The sequence below is a fragment of the Gouania willdenowi genome, chromosome 7, assembly GCF_900634775.1.
Source record: "Gouania willdenowi chromosome 7, fGouWil2.1, whole genome shotgun sequence".
Lineage (NCBI taxonomy): Eukaryota > Metazoa > Chordata > Actinopteri > Blenniiformes > Gobiesocidae > Gouania > Gouania willdenowi.
Window position 1 is genome coordinate 19,987,982 of NC_041050.1, and position 23,979 is coordinate 20,011,960.

General features: G+C 37.6%; 1 protein-coding gene across 1 annotated transcript; it reads left to right on the forward strand.

Moving 5' to 3' along the window:
- Positions 1-2,567: 2,567 nt before the first annotated feature.
- stk35 (serine/threonine kinase 35) lies at positions 2,568-18,766 on the forward strand. Its single transcript, XM_028453467.1, has 3 exons — positions 2,568-3,297; positions 5,873-6,660; positions 16,834-18,766. Exons 1-2 carry the CDS (start codon positions 2,745-2,747, stop codon positions 6,604-6,606), a joined length of 1,287 nt encoding a protein of 428 aa, XP_028309268.1. The 5' UTR covers positions 2,568-2,744; the 3' UTR covers positions 6,607-6,660; positions 16,834-18,766.
- Positions 18,767-23,979: the final 5,213 nt, after the last annotated feature.

Genomic DNA, 23,979 nt, shown 5'->3' on the forward strand with positions numbered 1-23,979 from the left:
TCAAAATAAATGCAGCAGAGGGCATCTGTTCTGACTGTATTCTTTCCAAATAGTGTGATACAGCTTTTAGTCATTCCTATGTTCAATGTTAGCTCACAACATTCTTTACGTCTTTAATTGTACTGAGCACATGTGTAGTATAGAAATGGTTTGATATGAAAATCAACAAACTGACAGCAGATTCTGGTACTATAATTGACTCATTTCCACTAATACTTGGCCTCCCAGGAGGGTTCTCTAAATCCTTGTGTATTGTTGGTAGCACGTAAAAAGTAGAGTTTTTTTTGGTTTCTTGCACAACAGAAAATCATGTTCACTTTGAATCATCCATTCATAATTTTTGGCCTTCAGAAGCATTTCAGGAAGCACAGCCTTAACTTGTTCTATGGGAATAAATGACAGGGCCTTATAATACTCTTCATTATCCAGCTGCTCCACCTTTATCCGCACTCTTAAATATGATGTTATCATTAGTTGCAACAAAATCTAACGCCTTCATTTCCTAATTTGACAGGTTTTTTCGTCTTTTTTTTTGTTGTTTTTTTTTATCCCAGAGCAAAAAAGTTGGTCTACTTCATATTTCACTTTTTTGTAAAAGGTATTTATTGTAGGGTTAACTGTGTTTGATTTCTACTTTGTTAGACTATTTATTTGGCTTTTTTGTTTGTGATAAACATGGCCTTGTTATTGAAGTGCTATGGTGTCAGCTGCCTCCTAAATCTCAATATCTAAATATCAAGGAATGCAGGACGTCACAACAGCATATTTGCTTGATAAACTTCAGATTAACTTCTAAAGATGTATATTAATAAACAAAATGACTCAATCAACAAACATACATAAATACGTTTAAAGGCTTCTACATATCAACAGTATTTTATAAACACTTTTTTCTCTTAATTCTGTTGACACATGTTTCATCTTTCATCGGGTACTGACACATTTGACCCCGACTGTGAAAGCAGCATGTGTTCGCATCATGGATGACATAAAAACAATGATCAGTGGTTGCAAAAGGTTTAATAATGTCACAAGTCAACTAATCAGTCAACATGAGTGTCTTTGTTGATCTGCTTGTGGCCTTTGCTTGAATTATCTTGTGATCTAAAACAAATATAGATTGTAGAATATTAGTTTACTTTTTAAAGCGAAAAAAAATATGCCAAATGTAGGGCCAATAAATAAATAAATACGGTACAATTGAAAAACTTGTACTGCTACCAGACAGAGGCATTTAGCACACATTTTTATTCATAAGCTTTAAATAAGATAAAGTAAAAAAAAAATAAACAGGAGAAAGTGTTTTGGTTTGCACAAATGTTAACTGATTTATAAGCTTATTATAGTTTAAAAATTTTTTTTTTGTAAAGTAGTATAATATATTAGGTCGTTCTTGGCTTCCACTACAGCTCAAAATTGTATATCCTGATATTTCAGTTTGTGAAAATTTTAGTGTTTTTATTCAAAATGTCCAAGCTGTCTATCTGTGTGTGGTGCTGTACAACAGTCCAGTAGGTTCCAACCTTTTTTTGCCCTGCTGTGTACAGCTTTTTCAGGTGTACCCCCTCTTCATATCATAAGTACCCCCTCCTCAATTCCATGCTGTTTCATTGATGTATCAGCAAGCTCTAGTCTAAATCCAAACTCAATTATACTAAGTGCCTCAAAAAAACAATACAACTTTCATGTGATTGAATACCATCTTCTTTGTAAAATATAGCTAACCAGTTACTGTCTCCTCATGTCAAAAGTGTAATTAAATGAACTCTACAGCATAAATTAATTTTGTATGAATAAATTACAAGAAAGGACAGTTTTTTGTACACACCCAACACAGCATAACGTGGATGGCTGTTCATCATAGGAATGGGATCCACACAAGGTTCCTGCTGCTTAACAGAAGGTTTTCCTTGCCGCCATGATGAATTCATGTTGGGTGTGGGATACATATGTATGTGTATATACGTATATATGCATATGTGTGTATCCATAAAATGAAGAGTCCGTCCTTAAGACTGCTCTACTGTAAAGTGCCTTGAGATACCATTGGTTATGATTTGGCGCTATACAAATAAAGATTGATTGATTGATTTTTTATTGAGCAATTTTGTTTTTGTTTTTTTTTAAATGTAAATTTGTCCCCCAAAAAAACAATCAGGAATATTTTCTTTTTATTAAAAAAAAATATTTATTTAAATTGATTGCACAAGACTCCCTGCAACGTGATTCTGCACCCATAGGGGTACTCGTACCTCTGGTTTGGAATCACGACATGACTGTACCGTACTCTCTCTGTACACATGCGCCTGTCTGCGTGTGCCGCACGTGGCCTGACTACAGCTTGTATGAATGAGAGAACCACTGCTTTGAAACGGCATCCATTTTATACAGTACGTGTATTAGAAAACAATAAAATAATCTGGGAAGTTAACCATATATTAACATGAAAAAAGGAAATAAAACGGTTTTTTTCTTCTTCTTTTTTTTAAATCATAACAGCGAAATCTCTGCGAGCGTTTGTACATGGACCAATCAGAAGCGGCGGAGCTGCTACCAGGCCCCGCCCAGTGTTCCCATGCAGAGCTGGAACATTTTGTTTGTGAATCCTGTACAGCTGGTTCTTACCGACGTCTAGCCGGCTGTTAGCCTTTTAACGAACACTACAGCGGCACAGGAAGACGCAAGGACAGCCAACTTTATTCGTTTAGAGGCAAAGTAATGACAGAGAAACATTTCCTCCATTCATGCCTACTACCAAGGAGAAAGAAGTTATGGATACTTGCGAGGGGAAGAAGAGAAGGAAGGTAAGCTGTGAAAGTGTGGAGGGCTGTAGGCGAAGCGTGGCCGCCAAGATGAAACGGGACGTTGGTAAAGTTCTGCGGTCTCTCACTGTGGGGAACAACAACCACATCGAGTCCACAAAGGAGATAGAAGACGACGAAGACTGTTTCTCCATTAGCTTCATCCAACACGACCAAAGGGAGCCCTCTGTGCTCGCCTCTCCTCGGTACAGCCTGCTGCGGGAGGTCGGCCGAGGAAGCTACGGGGTGGTGTACGAAGCTATTGCCCGGAAAACTGGGGCCAAAGTAGCGGTGAAGAGGCTTCAGTGTGACGCCCCGGAAAACGTGGAGCTGGCTCTGGCTGAGTTCTGGGCTTTAACGAGCCTGGAGAACCGTCACCAGAATGTCGTGCAACTGGAGGAATGTGTGCTGCAAAGGAACGGTTTGGCCCAGAAGATGAGCCACGGAAACAAGAGGTCCAGACAGTATCTGCGCCTGGTGGAGACTTCTCTTAAAGGTATTACATCATGTTTTGTTAGCAATGTAGTAAACATCTGTGGGTGATATGGTCCAAAACTCATATCTCAATATGTTTTATTTTCAAAATGGCGATAATTGATATGAATTTCGATATTATAACTTAATAAAGTCTTGCATGATTGACAGTCCAGGGTTCAATTTGTTGATACAAAATCCCACATTTATTCACAAACGGCTGCACATTGTGTGCCACTTTTGGCTGTTTCCCTTAAAGGACAGCATGTGTGAGTGAGTTCTGTAGTGCGGCTTGTTTAAGGCACTAACTGTGCTTTTCATGTTGTTCTAAGAAGTAGTAATAGCAGCGACTTCTAAATGTTAATACAAAATAAACTCTCAGAAATAAATTATCGCCATAGGCAATATTGTAATAATCTACATAGCCAAAAGTAGACATCTTGATTCATTGCCCAGGCCTAGAGTGAATCCTATTAAGCGGCTTTAAAGGTGAGAGTGATCTCTCTATGAGCCCCAGGGAACCCCCAGCTGTCTCATGTTCACACCAAACTGTACTAAACACCATCATGCAGTAAAAGTCTGTTCAATGCTAAGTTACATGGACAAAATATTTGGCGTTGCTTTAATAAGTTACCATTTCCAAGGATTCTCAACACACACCTTTTTATTAATGTAATAAAAACAATTACACAACATACTCGCTGGAATGGTACAACATATTGTTAACTGTTGCATTGTGAATATTTGACAAAACCACAGAAATTGGGTTTGTTGACATTCAGTGTCTGTGTTCTGTGTCTGACGTCTCCATACATGATCTATAGTAGATGCTCAGTCTATTTACAGTGACTCCCTCAGTGTGCAAGAGAACACTGTGTACTACTTGGCTGTACATGAACTCACTGTTTGACACAGGGCAATTTACCCCTGAAATGTAACGATTAACTTATACAACATGGTATTAATGCAAATTTGATGCACTTTATTGTTAGAGGTTCAATGTTTTTGGTTCTTTAACGTTGTCATCATGTGGCCGGTTTGACCTACATTTTGCTTCCTTTGTTTTGGTTGTGGGGTCTCATGGTTACAGACACATGGTCATTTTTGTATCAATGACATAAAGCCCACATTTGCATCTTAAGCACATTGCAATAAAACGTGTTGTTAAAGATCTGAGATTTAAGCCCTGTATATCTTTTGATGGCTGCTTTTTTTTTTTTTTTTTAAATAGCTTAAGTGTTATATAAGAATCACCACTGAGGCTGCAGGAATCAAATATGTAGGACCTGGTTGTTTCTACGGGTATCAAGTGATTGTAGAAACATTTCAGGATTTGTGTGGTATTGTGAAAACATTTCCAGTTATATTTTATTAAGTTAAACTAAGCAATCAGTTAAGTTTTTTGAAGTAATAGATTGTACTTGTCTGTGATTGAAGACGTTTTGATGTTTGTAGTGGTCAACGGGGAACACAGACCTTTATGGCTGCACTACTAAGTTAAAATAAGGAGCTTTGATTAGTAATACTGTCAACATAACAGTAAAACTAGAGGTGTCCTGATCCGATATTGATATCGGTCTGATGTCAGCCAGAAAACAAATATCGGATTTTATCGGACTGCATCTAAAATCACCGATATAAGCTCTCTGATAAAATGTTCCGCTCCATCACTTCTATCTATAGGTGGCTGTGGTTCACACTCCAACAAAGTACCCTACTGTTGTTGACTATTGTTCTCTGTTTGAGTAACATCAGTTGATCAAGCCTTTTCTAACATTCCACACTACAAAAAAATTATATAAGAAGTGTAATTATGAGTACAGAAGACATTAGTTGCTTCATCATAGTGAACACTTGATAAAAACTGAAATTGTGTAAGAACTTGTAAATATATCTGAAGTATTAGTGAATGGTTCAGTTAAAAGAATGTTAAAAATTTTACTTGCATATACAACTAAAAGCAATGTATTACTTAAAGATGTGAGGTTAAGCAAGAAGATAAAGTCATTTCCTTGTTTTTCTTCTTCATGATTTTCTTTCTCAAATTGAAGCACAAACAAGATATGCTACAGTTCACTCAAAGCTATGTATCCTTAAACTGTTAACTGATGAAATATTCACAATTTACATAATTCTTTGTAGTGTCAAATGTGAGGGATCAGTCCAGCAATGCTGGCCCCCATAGTGCAGACAATAACAATCATTTAATAAAAGGGACTTTAATGCTAATAGGGGGCTTTGATGTTACAGTAATTACTTTACTGTAACACAAAACAGAAATTACACAAAAATTGAATGTGCTACTTGTTCTATCAAACTACTATTGAATAGAAATAAGAATACCATGAAAATACACTTGGAAAGTTACCCTTGAATTTGAAGATTTCTCAAAAGCTCAGTTTAATTAATCTGACATGTAGTAAAAACAACATTTGTACTTGATCAGTAAGATAATATGCGGTGAGATTCCTCCTATAAATGACTATTGTCTGACACGTTCAAGAATTGATGTCAGGGTACTGTTTCTCTAGATTACATTCTTTGACAACTGTGATCTAATCAACCTTATCTGTAACTTTTCAAATGTTCCCTCTTAGGAGAGCGCATCCTGGGATACCCAGCGGAGCCATGTTACCTCTGGTTTGTAATGGAGTTCTGTGAGGGCGGGGACCTTAACCAGTACATCCTGTCTCGTCGGCCTGACCCGCAGACTAATAGGAGCTTCATGCGTCAGTTGACCAGTGCTGTGGCTTTCCTACACAAGAACAACATCGTCCACCGTGATCTGAAACCAGATAACATCCTCATCTCACAGAAATCTGGTTCTCCTGTTCTTAAAGTAGCTGACTTTGGCCTCAGTAAAGTATGTGCTGGCCTAAACTGTAAGAACAGTGAAGAACAGCCCGCCTCTAAAGAAAGTAGCAGAGGCAGCAACCAGAACAATATAAACAAGTTCTGGCTGTCGTCTGCTTGTGGTTCGGACTTCTACATGGCCCCTGAGGTGTGGGAGGGCCACTACACAGCCAAGGCGGACATTTTTGCTTTGGGTATCATCATCTGGGCCATGATCGAGCGAATCACCTTTATCGACGCAGAGTCCAAGCGAGAACTGCTGGGGACATACGTCAGACAAGGCACAGAGATTGTACCTGTCGGAGAGGCTCTGTTGGAGAACCCAAAGATGGTGCTCCACATCCCACAGAAGGCCAGAAGCTCAATGTCTGAGGGGGTGAAAAAACTACTTCAGGACATGCTAGCAGTCAACCCTCAGGACCGACCAGATGCTCTCCAGCTGGAGGTGCGGATGGACCAAGTTACGTGTGCTACGTGACAGCTTTTGTTTTCTATCTTCATCAGCACAAGCAGGGAACCCCTACCTTTCCAGGTGAGACTGTTGTTTTTTATTTTTTTATTTAACTTCCTCTCACAGTTTTGTATTTACTGTTGTTTTTTCCTTAAGCAATCAGAGAGTAAGCCTTTCACCGTAGTTTACAACAGTTATTCTTAGCTATATAATCTCAGTTATTGAAACATAACCATTAGTCATAGGATCTGCTTTTGTAACATGTGGGAATTCAGTATTTTAACTGGGGCAGAAAAACGTTATCTTCCTGTCAGCTCTAACAATGTTGGCGCTCACGGTCACTGACCGGAGTAGAAATTACTTTTTAGTTACTGATCGTGTGAACCTGCTGGTTTTAAATAATTATATTGTAGGGAATTTTTTCAGATGGCATTTGTTCAGGTAAGTTTCTCAAATAGAGCATATATCTGTTGTTTATTTCTGTTTCTTTTGGAGTATGTCACAATAAGTTTCACGCATTTATCAGAATTCCGCATGTCCTGCTACAATTAGATATCCTAACGTGATACACATCATCATATAAATGCATATTAGGTAATATATATAAAACGTTGCTAAGTTGTGTAAGATATCTCTTTGTAGTAAATAGGGCGGCCAACTTTGGACATTTAGTCGACTAATTGGTCGATGCCGTCGTGGTCGACCAAGATTTTCATTGGAATGGTATCAGTTTCAATACCGAACATGATTCTATGTCCAGCAACAGCTGTAAAAAAGTGTTGCGGTTCAGCTGTCAGCGCAGTGCGCTGTCCTCAGAGCAGAGAGGGAACGAATTAAGACAGGCTTGAAACGCAAGCATGTTAAATCAATGCTTTTCTGCACAAGAACAAGGATTATCCTTATATTTAATACGTGGCTTATGTCAATTAGGGATGTAATGATTCACTCAACTCCCGACACGATACTGGGTTCACGATACGATTCTCTCACGATTTATTTTACAAAATGACACTGTAGATAAACTGAAAAATGTTCTTTTTTTTTCGTTCAAAAATAAAAATACTGTACAATTTTCTTGTATTTTTCATTGTCAAAAGAATCCCTTGATAAACTCTGCAAAACAATGCAATTTAATTAAAAATAAATCCTGAATGAAATAAATGAAGAAATAGTACAAATGAAGAAGAAGCCTATTCATTTAAATCCTCGCTCTACAGTAAACTATGCAAAACTGCATAATAGTTCCTTTTCTTTTTAAAAGTGCGGCTGAAAATTCATTTTGTGTCTTAGCAATTGGACTTTAAAACAAATCCCATGTCAAAGAAATAATATAAATAAACAAACTATGGCTTTCATTCTCTCTCTCGTTTCTCCTTTTCCTCTCTGTGCCCCTCTTACCTTCGATTTCACATGGTCTTTCTTTCTCGCTTTTTTCATTTTATCTTGGGGAAGACAAAATGCTTCCACACTTCTGATTTAAAACACAGTGGTGCGTTCTGAATTTCAAATTCTAAATAGATGGTCCAAAAAAAAAAAAAAAAAAATATATATATATATTTATTCAATTTATCAAAGTATCGATGTGAACCCAGTTGTGACACCTTTGAATCGATTTTTAACCTCACGATTAATCTTTACATCCCTAATGTCAATAGATCCACTGCTGTCTCTGCCACCGCAGGCACACTGCGCACCTGTGTTATACGTGCGTTTGTTTCCCCATGCGCTGATCTGATGTTGACATTAACAGTTTATTAATGCATGCTTACCACTAAAACAAACGTAAATATGTCATTTGTATGAGGAAAAAAATAAGTTTTAATTGCCGGTTTCAGGTCGGGCACAGATATAAATACCTAATGTCTGTCAGACCTGTAGGTTTTTCTTTTGCGTTGTTGGTTCTGTTCAAAGCTTGAATAAGGTTCAAATCATAAATGGTTTGTGTTTAAAAGCAAATTGGCATCACAAAACGCCAAAATAAAATATTTGTCTCTTTTTCTTTCTCCTCATCATCCTCTGCATCTTCTTTCATTTTCCGTTTTTTTTTTTTGGTCGACCAACCATTACCTTGGTTGACTACATAGTAATAATTTATATGAACATTTAGCCTTCAAATACACATAAGTTCCATTTTCAATGTAGGCATTACCATGTTTATAATCACGTAATCAGCTTTCGTGTATCATTTTGTTGACAATGACATGTTAGATCAGTGCCCTCCTTTGAACAATAACAATTTTCAGGTCCCCCATGGTAACAAAACTTCAAGAACCTTTCCTAGGGAGAAAAATGGAACCTTTATTGAAAAAGGTAACAATTGTGGCTATTCTTTGGGGAACCACTGCGTTAGACTAACTCTGACCGTAGAAAGTCCAACTTGAAACAGCATTTATGTTTTAGTGCTTAGTTACATGTCATCAATGTCCACATTTTATGTTATTAACATCTTCTCCCTGCTATGCACACTCACCCATTCTATAGTCCTGTAATAATCCATAGTCTACTTTGCTACCAAAGGTCTGTCAACCCCTCCGTTAACCGAATTGTTCTTTTACCTCAGTGTTTACCTTTGTTTATTCTGAATTTCGTGAGTTTTAGTGACTAGTATAGCAACATCTCTAGTATAAACTAGAGATCTCTAGTATAAACTAGAGATGTTGCTAACGGACAATATTTTTTTGTCGACTGCACTGATGTTTCCTCCAGCTTGTCAACTAATCTATCTAAAATAGTTCACACTAAGCAAAGAAAAAAAGGTCAAACATTGTCTTCAAAATAATTGTGTGCATTTAATATTTATCTGAAAACATCCTCTGCATAACTAGTTATTAGTTAAATAAATACTAGTGAATCAATAAACACTGGAATCAACGAGTGTCATTTCCAAGAGTTTCTTTTTTAGTTTGAAGCTTAGAAATGTTTGAACAATAAACACTCCATAAAGCAGAAACAATAGAGTAACAATCACAATGGCAACTATATCCTTTAAAAAATACATCTTTTGCTGGTGCCATGAGAGTTTTTAATTCTTCAAAGGATGGTGCAGCAGAAAAAGTTTAGGAAACACTGTGTTAAATGAACCTTGTATGGCACAACCTGGCCCTGAGGGTAAACCACCTTTGTTTCAATGCAGACAACCATAGTGTGCGTGAGAGAGTGATGCAGAAATGAACGTCAATTTGGCAGGAAGGTAGTGATAATGAACGGCGTTGGTACATTTGAAATAATGTGTTCACGTTTACCTCATCAAAATGCCTGCTATTGCCAAAGCCTCTAAACAAGCATTTTGGGCTTTTAGTTTTCAACATTTTTGTAGCAAATGTATTCAAAGAAATTAACCTAAAGTTTTTGAGCCATCAAGCACTGGTGCGTACTGTTAACCCAAGTAGCACTGGGTAGATCTGATTACTGACCATACTGATTGTTTAAATCATATCCTGAAGTGTGCCAACTAGGGATGGGCGATGTAGACTAAAAAAACTTCCTGATAATTTTTGGTATTCATCACGGTAACTATAAAAATCACGATAAATATCAACAATAAATAAATAAAACAATTCCCAACTTAAAGTGTAAACAGGTTCCTTACAAACACAAATGAAATTGAATACATCAACACTGGACACATTAAAAAGGCTACAATAGCCGCTGACTCAGAGTTCATGAGCTGATATGGGTTAGGGTTAGGATTAGGGTTAAGGTTTGACTTACGCAGTGATTTAAATGTTTTCACATTTAGTCAACGAAGGCCTCAGTTCCCCACATAAGTTATTAGTGTTATCTGCCAAAAAATACTCTATCATATTTTAAGAGATGGAGACTGTAGAATTAAACAATTTATAATAAATATGTTAAAAGTGAATGTGTAAGTTCATTGCAGACAATATTGACAGCGATGCATCATTACAAAATTGAGGTTTTTAGCCATGGTGACCAGCTGTTATGTAACATTTGTTAGAAATCCTTCATGTGTACCAGAAGTTTGCTCCACCCACTGCAGTCTACAAAACATGTTTCCCAGCCCCTCCTCCAAAACAAACTCAAACACAGTAGGAAGTATCTTTTCAGGTGACAAAAATGTCATTTAAAGATATCAGTTGTTTCAATTTGCTTTTTAGAGCAGAAATGTCTTGTTGTACATCAAACAGCCGCTAATTAATTGCTAAGTGACCCACACCAACAGCCTGTTTTTACGCGTTACTGACCAAGGCTTTTGTGTAAGGAACTCTAACAGTTATCCAATCCTTCCAACTACTGTGCAGTCAACCCCTGACTGCAAGTAGTACACTCTGTGATGTAATAGTGCTTAGCTCACAGCTGTCAGCATGGTGGTTTTGGATTTTGAAGATGCTGTAGCGTGTTAGCACTCTGGTTCACATTGGCCTCGTTCTCTAACAGCAGGGTTATGCAACTGGACTTACAGCCAGGCGCTGGTTCAATGGGAGAACACGTCATTAGTTGGAGGGAGGGATTAGATCCTGTTGGTTTTTGCTGCATGTGTGTATTTATGTTAGGAGCCGGTTAAATGTTTGGACAGATGACAACAACACGGTGATAATACTCACAAGTACAGTGTGATGTGCTTTCCTAGACTACTGCTATTTAGGATTTTGTATTTGTTAAAAGCTAACAGAGTAAATGTGATATCGTCCCACTGTTAGCAATGGGCAGGTGTGCGCCTCTGCCGGAATCACACGTCGTCTTTTTTTTTTTGAGGTCTTTAATACATTTAAGTTCTAGTTTATCCAAACCTTCATTAGCTGAAATCTGTTGAGATTTTCTGTATAGTTTTGCTTTCGATTGTGCCCTTGGTGCTACAAGCCTGCTCAGTTGTGCTTGGGGGATTGGCCTGTGGGCGACTGGATTTATAGGGCAGATGTGTGGATAGCTTGGGTCTCCTTGGGTGTCTTTGCCTCCCTGCTGACTCCCGTGGGTCCATTGCAGCGTGATGGCTTCCAATAGCGAGTTTTATACATCTACTGTTAATGCACAGCTATGTCTGGGACTTCAGACTTCAGCTTATGCTGTGGGCAATACGGACTAAAGTTCATACTTTTTTTATTTTTACTTCAAATAGCGATGGGTGATATGAACTACATTTTCTCATTAAGGTTTTAAAAGCATTGGTTATCAGTCATAAAAATACGATACACAGACTCAATGAAACTCCACAATATTTGTTGGGCCCCCAATTTTTCTATGCTTATATCACATGATCCTTTTTAATCTGAAATTGTTGAAAGAACTCTCAATTTTAACAAAATCCTGAAACTTTCAATAATTTCACAAAATTTCTTGTGCGTGTGTTTGTGTTCACCATGTGGCTTAACCCTGGGGATATGTTGTGTGCTGTGCCTGTAAGGTGAGGTTGTTGACAGCGGGGATGCCATAGGTACACATGAATGGGAGCTTTGCTAATGTGCCAGAACATGTATGAACACGTGCTAGTACGTCACTCTAGTTGTTGGCTCTTTAGAATCCCAACAAAAAGGACCTGGATTTATATTTTTAAGTTGATCAACACCACCTTCTGTGTCTAGTATAATACATCCTGTCCCGTAGTCAGAGTTGGGCAAATGTGGCAGTGCATGTAGCATTTACACAAGAATGCCGGTGGTCCTGCGTTATTGCTAAGCATTATGTATCCATTTATCCAAAGTTATTTCAAGTTTCATTGTTGTTTTTTTTTTTTTTTTAATGGATATACTTTCTGCTGCAACCAGTTATGTGGCATTTGTAAAAAGATGAATAAAAATAAACAAATCAAGAAATGCAACATTAAAAAATGTTGAGTGAGAGATCGTGGCGTGTTTGTGTTTTGTCAGACCCCCTCCCTCCTCTGCTGGACATTAGCAGAGTTGGTCCTGGTTTTGGTTTAGGGCTTATAAAAGCTTGTGTTGGGAACATTGTGTCCTCTCACTGCATGCCAGCCTTGTGCAGCCTCTGTCTTAAACAGGCCAGAGCACTGTAAGCTTCACCTTTTTTTCCACACGCATGTTCAATTACTGCTTCAGGAATTTGTCCTTTATATTTTTGACAGGGCACACAATTGTACATGCTGAGACATCTTTAGGGTGTTGGCCTTGCTGTGCACGCGACATCATTTTGCTGTAGTGCAATACACCCAAATAGTATGCTACTCTGAGTGTAGGGTCAATATTAACTTTAACAACAGTTTGTATGTGGGTCCAGTATTTTAGGTTTCTGCTCAGTAAGTTGGGGTATAATTGGGTGCTGAGAAATGTTATGAGATTTTGTGAGTGACCGTGTGATGTGCACATTGATGCTATTATGCAAAACCATTGTAAAAGTCTGCCTTCAGTGGCTAGGAAGCCTGTAAATATTTCCTTTTGGACCAAAGAGACTTCTTACACAAGCAGCTCTTCTATGCTTTTATTAATTCAGATGCCAAAAGCTAGCCTTTAGTGAAACAACTTGAGTGTGCATACCATCTATTCTAGCCCCATAGCAAGATATTTTGTCAATGGTAGGAGTGGCATCACAATATTGCTACAACTGTCCCAAGTGAGCGTGCATGAGTTTCACCTGCAGGAGATAGTGTCATATCCAAAGATCTCATTTGCTGCTAGATAATGTAGACATGCTAATTTTTTTGAAAAAGAACATGTCTGTATCTTAAATCTGGGCTGTGTAGATTATTCTAGTTTGCTGGTTTAAAAAATGTGTGCAAAGTTAATGCAAAAATAAGAATATGTCATGACGATGATTTTATTTTGTTTTGATTTAAGACTAGCATTACGAGCACGAATTATCAGCCTCTGTTTTTCTGTTCCATTTGCAGAGAATAGAAAATTTAAATAGAAAAAAAAAATGTTTTTTTTTATGTGACTGTTTATTTTTTATATATTCCTATAGAGTTGAAAAGGTTATACCATGTCCAGAGTTAGTCAAAAAAGAATTTGTTTCGAAACTGCATTTTTTTTTCTTCTTCCAAAAGACCTGTCCTATTGTTATTGTGAGCCCAGTATCACCCCACCCCTAGTTGATGGTCATCTTTTAAACATTAGATAGACACCCTTTTGTTTGACAATGCAAGCATAGTTCCACCAGTGTAATCAGGGTTAATTTGCAACCATTGATTATGTATGGTTAGAGGTGTGGTCAGCATCTGATCTTTGAAGCAGGGTCTTTGGTAAAAGTTGAATGGGGAGAATCCAAATAACACATGATAAGTTATCATCATGTACTGTTTACTGTCTGCACAGAAAAACTGCAATTTCTTCTTTTGATGTAACCATTCCCACCTTTCACTAATGTGACTGACATCTAGTGACTTATAGAGTTCAGATCTTTGTCTGTCACATAAGACAAATCTGTGTACTGACTGCCATTCAGTCTTGGAAAGCACAGATTTTAAAGGTTGTTAATCATTGTTACTGTCTGTTTTGTCAGCTGTGTCTCTGGAGGCGTACACCAAAACTTGCATGAGGATGCAATTATAAATGCCTGCCAGTTGGAACATATTGTTTTGCACGCTTTGCAGCCTTAAGCCACCTGAAGCTTATAAAATGTAACACAAAAACACTTCTGTGGCTTCCTTGGCTTATTTTTTCAAAGATACTGGTTTTGACTGTTTTTTTATGGAGTTTGAGTTTTGTAACATGAAATGACTGGGAGGATGACCAGGGAACCAGCAGCACTTAATTTACTCAGAATCTTTTAAGTGTGTTGCTTTTCTTTTAGACTTTTTTGCAAAGTGAGAGAGATGGAAAATAAAATGCTAACACCAGCCAATAATCCATCAAATGGTAACCCTGTTTGGTAATTATTTTGCCTCATGTGATAACATTCACTTGATGTTGTTATTGTCTGTAATGTTTGTCTAGCCAGGGGTTTCACTTTCACAATACCACACTTCCATGAAGGTGGTTGCCTTTTAACTTTACTGGATTAACTGGTTTTTGAGTAAGGTGGATGAAAGAAACTGTCAGCAAAATGAAATATGAATGCATACTTACATACTTAATGTTTAGCCAACTATTCAAATTATGAAGTGCACTAAATTTAACTGGCTATTAATAGCCACTTCTATCTAAAATATGCTGAAAGGCTATTCTGGGTATTTGACCAAATAATGCACAAAAAATGACTTGCATACTGCAGCTTTAATTGGAATTTTAAAAAAAAAAATTGATTTTTTTTTTTCTCTTTTTTTCCCCAATAAAACATACTTATATAATATAATATATAATATATTAGCACTGTATACAGCTGTACAGAACCAATAACAAAACTTATTTCATATTGGTATAAACGTTTACACAGTACAATGTCACAGATTTATTTTGTTGCAGTGTTTGATGAATTAATTACTAAATACTGCATTACGTTTGTTTTTTTCTTTGCATTGGTGTGCAGTCATGTTAGAACAGAAAAGGAACATCCCCACATTGTTCACCCAATGTTCAAAGCATGAGATTGTCCAAATCTAATAATAATGTTTTATACTAATGCTGATGCAGCAGTTTGGCCAGTGAAACCCATTCCATGAAGCTCTAGGTACTGTTTTAGAGATAATCTATGGGACATGTGAAGTTTCAACATCTGTAACTGATCCTCCAGAAAGAAAGTGATCTCTGTGCATGATGTTGCCCGTCCATCCACTTTACCTGCTTTGTGTTTTAAAAGTCCTGCCCCCTTGTGGCTCAGTAGCTGTCATTCCCAATTCCTACCATTTTGTTTTAACACTCATGATAGTTTTTAATTAATTTAAAAACTAGAATCAGACCAGTCTTGCTAAAAAATAGAGAGCACATTTTCTGGTCACAGGACCATAACCGACACTGTGTTGTAGAGGTGTCCCGATCCGATATTGCTATCCAATATCCGATTTTATCTCAATGCATCTAAAATCACCGATAGAAGCTCTCAGCACTTCTATCCATAGGTGACTGTGGTTGACACTCCAACAAAGTAAACCTACTGTTGTTCTCTGTTTGAGTAACATCACTTGATCAATCCTTTTCTAACATTCCACACTACAAAATAAGTCATAAAAGTATGTATGATTCGTGCTGATATTGTATCGGATCAATATCGGCATCGGCCGATGGGTAAGGTGGTAATATCGGTATCGTATTGGAAGTGGAAAAGTTGTATTGGGACATCCCTACTGTTTTGTTTCTAGAGTATCGGCATGGTTAAGGGCAGACATCCTGTGCTGACTCAGGAGTTTCATGATGGTGATGAGTGGACTGACCTTATTCTCAGGATTAAAATGCTTTCACCACACCTTTCTGAATGCATTTGCCTTCCACAGTAGGGCTTTAATTTTTGCATCAGTCATATATAGGGACGTTCTACAGTGTTTTTGTTCACATATGTAGGTTTAAATGTTTATTCTTAACAGTGATGTAAGCACATTCCATTTAGAAGATTATCCCTTATTCACTGTTCCCCAGCCTGCGTGCTCCCTGCTAAGCTGACCCACTTGTGTTCGTTCCATGTGTTTAGGTTATGCAATCTCTGAAGAGAGGAACAAACTGCTGCTTGATGGTGCTCAGGTCTGACAGCGGCTGGCCTTTTATTAGTAGAGCTGGGACAAAATGCTTCTGTCCCGATTCGATTTTATTATACTTTGGTGCCGATTCGATATACCTGCACTTCTACAAGTATTGCGATTTGATCGTGATGATTGTTGCAATTCTAATTTCCTTCCTTTTCTAAAAACCAAAAATAAGGCATATACTTTCTGGAAACAATGTTCCAGTAAACAATGCACATCACAATCCGGACTGACATTTATTTCATTAATTCTTAGAACTGGATTGAACTAAAACACATTCACCAGCAGACAAACCCTCAGGTTCCTGAAGTGTATTTTATGACAGTCCTTTGCAGAAGCTGTAACCCCACAGGATATTGTTCACACATTTGTTTTACAAGATTAGTTCATCTAACATTATGATTTACAGCCAAAAAAAAAAAGAGAAATCAGTATCATAATCTTTTATTGTCATTGTACATACGTTAAATACACACAAGGAAATTGTGGCCTGAGGTCTCGGCTTCCAGCAAAAGAAAAACAGTCGTCAAAGAAGAAAAAAGAGTCATAAATAGTCACAAAGAGTATAAACGCAAATGAAGTATAAGCACACAGGAAAATAAGATGTATAAACAGAAATAGTGGGTGACAAATGTTGATAAACATCAACATATGCTGAACAATGAAGTTGTTTTTGTGTCTTTTGGCAGCTCTATCTTAACATCTTTATCTGTTTTGTGTCTTCACAGCTTTTTTCCCCGTTACTCGGACAAACTACAATGAAAAAGGGACAAACTGCACTGTGAAGAATCATCATTTTTAGGTCAAGCAGGAAGTGGCAGACTGGTACCCCATTCCCAGCGTCTAGGACAGCACCGTGTAACATCACAGCAGTCCTCATGGTCGCTATGGTTTAACATGTGAATCACATACACCTTTCACTCTTTAATGTACTTTAATGTGGCACAGGTGACCTTACCATGCTGTTCTGTACTAGAGGTCAACACACCTGCTCCCTTTTCTAGTCCTGATGAGTCTGTAAATAGCCTTCACTGTACACTGCCCTGTGTAAGCTTGTGCCTTAAAGACAATTCACACAAAGTGCAATTGGAATCTCTATTTTTGGGTCAAAGACAAAAACGCGTGGAAACATGTATGTTTCTATGCTTTGGACCAATACAATTGTTTGCATTCTAAGATGTAACCCATTTCAAACAATATTCCAGACTGCAAAATTAGAAAGCCAGTAAGTTAGCAGCTGTTCTTCTATGCACCAATGTGATCAGTCACTGCTGACTCTAAAAATTCATAGAAATTAAAATCTGTGTAACATGCAGTCCACACTGACCACTGGGAAAAGCATAGGAGAACACAATGCTAACAGGGACAGTTGGATATTGTTTGGAACATGTGTTAAGAATAGCTGGCTTGGGTCCACAAGGGATTTCAAACTGGTATTACTGGGCATTTGCTCCTATTAAAACCAAAGACACCAGTTATACCAATTGTTAAGATTGACAATTTTCAGTATTGAGCCATCTTTGGCTGGAACTTTGTCTATCACAGGATATTTGAAGTCTTGCTATCTGGATGTAATCCCCAGAGGCAGCTGTGGTGTCCTGGTCTCTATTGTCCCTTCTTTTGGACTGTTTGTGTTTTTTTTTTTTTTTGTAGAGATATCTTGACATGTTAGTGTTCCACACAATGTGAAACAGTGGTTACCAGGGACAACTGTGGCATACATACTGAATAATGAAGAGAATCAATCATGGAAATTGGGCAAATTGCAGCACAGAACATCTGGAGTGTCTGTGTCCCTGCATCTTAGGTAAAGGTTGAATGACGTATGGGAGTATTAGTATTAGTGAACTGACTTTAGGGACGGCATTACATACAAACTCTATTCACATCAACACTGCAAAAGCAAAAAAAACAAACAACAGATTCCATGTGTGATTTGGAGCTTCATGTGAATTTCTGTCACAGTAGTGGTCCAGATCACTTTCATTTCTTTAAGGGGCCAGTCTTTGCCTGGCTGAGCTGAAAACATCTTTTGCCATTAAATTGGTGGGATTCTGAAAGATAAAAGGAAGACAATCTATTAAGCTTGTTCCTGCTATCAGATGAGCAGTGGGTTGGTAATGGTGGAAGCTGTGGTTGTTGACTGAAAACACTATTGTAGCTGTTCAACAATAACTGGACACATTGATATGACTGTGATGCATTTCTAGTGTTTGTGTACAGGATGCTGAAACTCTGCCCTGCACTGTTGTCATCTTGTGTTTCATAGACCAATGTCCAGGTGACTATAGATCTAGTTTGCTAGATGATGATCTTCACACTATCCACAGACTTTACCCACCTGCTGTGCTGTTACTGTGTTTCAGTGTGTAGGCTCTCTTCAGGCTAGTCGTGATTACACTTGAAAACACATACACTATGCAAACTAGTTCACCGCTGCACTGTAAACAGCATACAGAGCCACACCTTCCTCAGCCTATTGTGGTGAGATATCTCAAATGTTGTTCTAGAGTTTATTTCCACTGTACAGAATTGTTTTTATGAGCAATAAAAGTGTTTTTGTTAATGGAGCTGACAGGAGCCAATTGATGTTTAAGATGGCATGTTTTTTATGTAAATATGTTTGACAACTTTTCTTGGAATAAATGATAAAAATGTTGATTTTTGCCTTATTTTTGTGTACATGCATGCATGCAGGTCCATAATGGAATGTCGTGAACATTTAAGGAGGCCTATGCTAACAAGCAGCCATCACATCTTTTATGTAGTAAATTGAAAAGAAATTAGGTTAGTGCATCGAGCACATTGAAGCAAATTCCGCACCTCCAGTGACATGAAAATCTTTACTGTACTCACCTCTTTTATCCTCCACTTCCGCTTATGCAAAAAATGTAATTGTTGCCTCTTGCCTCAAATTTTGGAACCAATTTAGGCACTTCTTTAGGCTAGAAACCTTCTCTCTGGGCTCCAGTCTCAGCAAATCATCCTCCATCCCTGGTAGATGGTACATTTTCTTAGTGGGCGAGGTGGGGCATAAACATTTTTGTAGATCTTTATGTAGAGTCAACATTTGCCTCTTTTCATCAGCTGGTTTGAAAAATGTTCTTTACCTCAAAGCTACTTTTTCAGATACCTCCAGGTTCATAATTTTGTTCGTTCTTTGGGTCTGAATTTTCCTACCCTCTCTTCCTCTTCAAATTTGGATATTTTCCTGGTGCCGCTAACTTCATAGAAGAGTTCAATATCTGTCATTTATTCTAATATTCATAAACTCTGCTCAAACTCTAACTACTTTAAATCTTTGTATTTGGGACAGAATATTTCAGATGACGCTTGGGAGGGAAGTTTGCAGAGGGTTCACAACTCATCTATTTGTGCTAAACACAGTTTTATTCAGTGTAGAATTTTACATTGAACTCACTACACTAAAGTGAGGCTCTCCAAAATATTTAACACAGTTTCGTCTCTCTGTGTTCGGTGCAAACAAGCTCCAGCTGATTATATACATACGTTTTGGCTCTGCCCCTCTTTGAACACATATTGGTCTGAAATCTTTGTTGTGTTATCCAAGGTCACAGGGAAAACTACAGTTCCAAATGCTTTAACTGCTCTTTTTGGTGTGTTGCCGTCTACACTGTATTTCGTCTAACCAGAAGGACCTGATAGCGTTCTTGTCTCTGCTGACCAGGAGGCTGATTCTGCTGAGATGTATATCTCCAGCCCCACCTACACATGTATACTGGATTAAAGAGGTGTTTTATTTCCTTAAACTGGAAAAAATCAGGTTAACCCTGTCTGGATCTGAGAGGTCCTTTGCAAAAACTTGGAACCTTTTTTTTTTCATATGTCAAGAGCACAGAATTTCATCTTGATCTTGACTGAGAACCTATCTTAAAAAAAAAGTGTTTTTCTTGTACTGAATTTTTTAATCTAATTAAATCTATTTAAGGAGATGTGTGTCAGGGGAGGGGTACAGTGGGAGCGAGAGGTTTAATGGTTTGTATATGGGGGGAAAAAAAGGATTTTGTCCAGTAATGTATGTGGTAAAACTTATTTGACTCAATAAAATGTTTTTTAAAAATTAAAAAAAAAAAATCTTTAGGTGATAGTGAACCCAGGTGTATAAACTACACTAAAAATAACCATGGAACCATGTTTACGTTGCACTGTTTAAAGGTTTCTGTGTGATTGTGTTGGGAGGGCACAGTGACACAGGTCTTCTGACTGTGGAATAGTGAGCTTTAGCATCCATAATTATAACCCTACATGTAAAATAAACAACTTAGGTTGTTACCGTATTCAGGAAAAGATCCAGAATTATTAATCAGTGTATTTTTTTTTAGGACTCTTTGGTTACTTTTTAAAGAATCATTCCATTGAATTTAAAATGATCACTAAAAACGAGTGGCTCTTTTTTTTTCTTGTGAGCTACATAGTACAGCAGCCATGTTTTGTTTTTACAGTTCAGACACAAAAATGTGTTCTGTTTGGAATGTGCACATGCAGAAGCAGCAGCCTATACTAATAGGGTTACAATGGGAAGAATAACAGCACTGGTCCAGTGGGTAGGGAGAAAGTGGAATCTGCCTGCAGTAATAAGGCTACTATGGAAGCACAACACAAATGGCTCTACATGGGGTCTATCCTGTCGTAGTCTTCATCAGACACAAAGCGCCGCTTCAAACTGAATGGCTTCATCTGATTAGCCGGCTGGATTTTTTTTGTACAATCTTTACAGCAAAGCACAGACACACAAAGGCTCTCTCACACAGCAGACAATATGGCAATGTGCTGCTCTTTATGATCAGCAGGGTACACAGTGTTCTAAGAGCGATGGAGGGAGGAGGAGAGATGATAGGAACAGCTGTGACAGTAGCACCAAGCAGCCAATTGGAGCACAGGGATCCTGAGTCACAGACACAACAGTTAAAAAATCAGACGTTATGAATCAAAACTGTATTATTTATGAGCTCCTTGGATTAAAATTACATTTATTATTAATTATTTCTGCCATCACAGTCACGTAGTCACATCATATATACTGTACATGAATTATACATCCACAGATTTATTACTGAGAGTTGAAATAAAATGTGTTTTTAAGGAGCAATTTTAAGAAAGTCTTTTACTTGATGTGGTTCGGACATATCCACTGAACCCAGCTTTAAAGAAAACGTTCCTCTCTGATCACGAACAAGGCATTATGAGCTCAATTTTATGATTAGGTAACTTTTTTTCCTTTCTATAAGTTGGTTTATCTTCATTTGTTTGTCGCACAGTTGTGCACGTTTGTGTGTTGTGAAGTTTTCAGAGAAAGGGCAGGTTACAGATGCATTTTAAGAAAACACCAGAGCACAGATCCAGAGAGAAGAGAGGAACTGTGCTGACTAGACGCAAGACCAACTACACTAACACTGACTGAGAAATAACTTTTAAAATCAAGCAAACTTAAGATCAACACAGCTAAAGTCAAAGTACTTGACAACAAAATGACAAGAGGCAAGACTTAAACTGGAGACCAGTATTACCAACAGTGCCACAATCAGGCAAATACATGACGCCAAAACCCAATAGAAACACAAAGGACAAGTATATTTCATTAAAAAAGTCTCCATTTGAAAAACCAGCAGAACCAATACAATCAGCTAAACTGACAAATTGAATTATACAAAAATGAAGAAACCAATAGAACCAAATATTTAAAACCCAGCGAGAAACCAATATAGACCTTCAGGTCATCACATCATGCGTAACTTCTTCTCACCTATACAGAAGTCATCATGATCCTTTTATTTATTTTTGATTGATTAGTTTGTATTTTTGTTGTACAGTATGAAATAAAAACAACAAAATAGAACAGAAAACGTTTTATATTAAAAAAAATGAGAAGAATAGAAAAAAAAGCAAATGAGAGCGAAAGGAAATATTTTTACACAACTGACCTCTATTTATGTATTCCAAAGGAAATGGTTAGGAGTAAAAACTTAATGTACCCAAACCCTTCTCAATCAGTTATTAAGTAACATCCTCTCTATTTCCTTCTTTTTAATAACAGTTTCCTTGGGATTTCATTGCAGATCCCAGAATTTTAAACTCTCACTATATTTCTGTAATAAATGAAAATATTTTTCTTGTGTTTGGTTTTCGACTGTTACTCTTCTGTATTCTTGAATCATCAGTGAGCTTTTCTCATCTTAGTCTAGACAGTGAACCTGTTTTACCAACTGAAGTTGTATTTTTTAAGTTGTGCCATGTTATGTTTATGTCTGAGCTCCTTGAATAAGACTTTCAGAGCTCAGACTTTATTGTGCTGTGTAAAACGGTACCTTGGCAGTAATGAAAACATCCTGTTATGATCAAAATGTAGTGAAGACATTCTGATAAAAGTCTAACTTTACATTAAAATGTAAAAAAATAAAAATCCAAACTGTAAGTCTTATCTGTAAAACTCTTGTGTATTGTCTGCTTTGAAGTTGGCAAAAAGCCTTTTGGTTTGATGTGAGAGAAACCATGGCAGGAAGCTGATATAGAAGTGCCTTGAGTAACCTAGATAAAAACACATGCATAGTGTGAGGACAAGCAGCCCGTTGCCAAAGGACAACATGTTCCTAAATGAAGAGAACAGCAGGGTGGGGCTCAGCCCTGTTTGCACTTATAGGTGTGCATACTGCCTATACTATACTGGTACCAGTCCTTATGCCAGTGCTAATGAGCTGTGTAAACTGGGGTCATAGACATGTCATAAGTAACTACTTTTATAGGCTGCTGAAAAATACAGTTGTTTACCTTATTTGACCCACAGGGGTGATTGTGTTTCATCTCTAGAAGTTTGGAGGTCCAGAGCGGTGATGGTGCACTTATTGAACGTTCATTGGTTAAGTTCCATTCTTATACCCTGATAGCACACATACATCTTGCCGACGTCGGCGCATCGGCGAGACGTATGATTGAGAACGTTTTCTCATTGGGCAGACGTCACGGAGACATTGGCGTTTGGCCGATGTTTGGACAATGGATTAAAGATGTTCAGCGCGGCCTCTCTACAACTTATATTAACCTTTATTTAGCACGGATCATTCAATCAGTATAAATATCTCCATATCCATAGTCAAGTATTTACTTAAATCTGATAGGAATATGGCAATATCACAACAACAACAAAAACATTATACTACCACTAAATAGCATATTATGGGTGGACAAAATAAAGAGACACAGTTCATGATGATAAATGTATTTTCAGCAGCATAGCCAAAAGAGCCCCAACACAAAAACAGCTTCTTGGAAGTGACATTTTACAGTTCTACAATTATATAAGTGGTATCACCAATTTAAGGGAAAAACACACACACACACACACAAAATGACGCATTACGAGTAGAATGCCGACGCACAATCTGAGGCCGACATCGACGAGACGTATGCGTGCTATCTGGTTACGGTAATATCATGTTTTGAACTAGTGGTAAATAAGATTCTGTTTGACTTTAGTTATTTCAATAGCTTTCATCAAGATATGCACACTATAGTTTATAGAGCAGCAAAACATAATGTAAATGTGTGGACGCTCTCATCTCCAATTATCTGTTGTTCCTCCAGCCAATCATTGGACGTGTTTTAAAAGGGAAAGTTACCATATATAGATTCAGGGAGCTATAGAGCAGCAGTCCCAGAATGTAAACATACAGGCTGAGTCAGCTGTTTGTGAAGAGCTGAAATGTTAGCAGTAGAAGGAGTGAGTGAAGGGTGGTGACATAAAGGAGTGGGAACAAAAGATCAGTTGTATCATCAGGTGTTTTACAAAACACGCACGACAACACGGCATAGTCACAAAAACCCTCACCTTTCTTACAAATCCTTTGATGGACATGTCA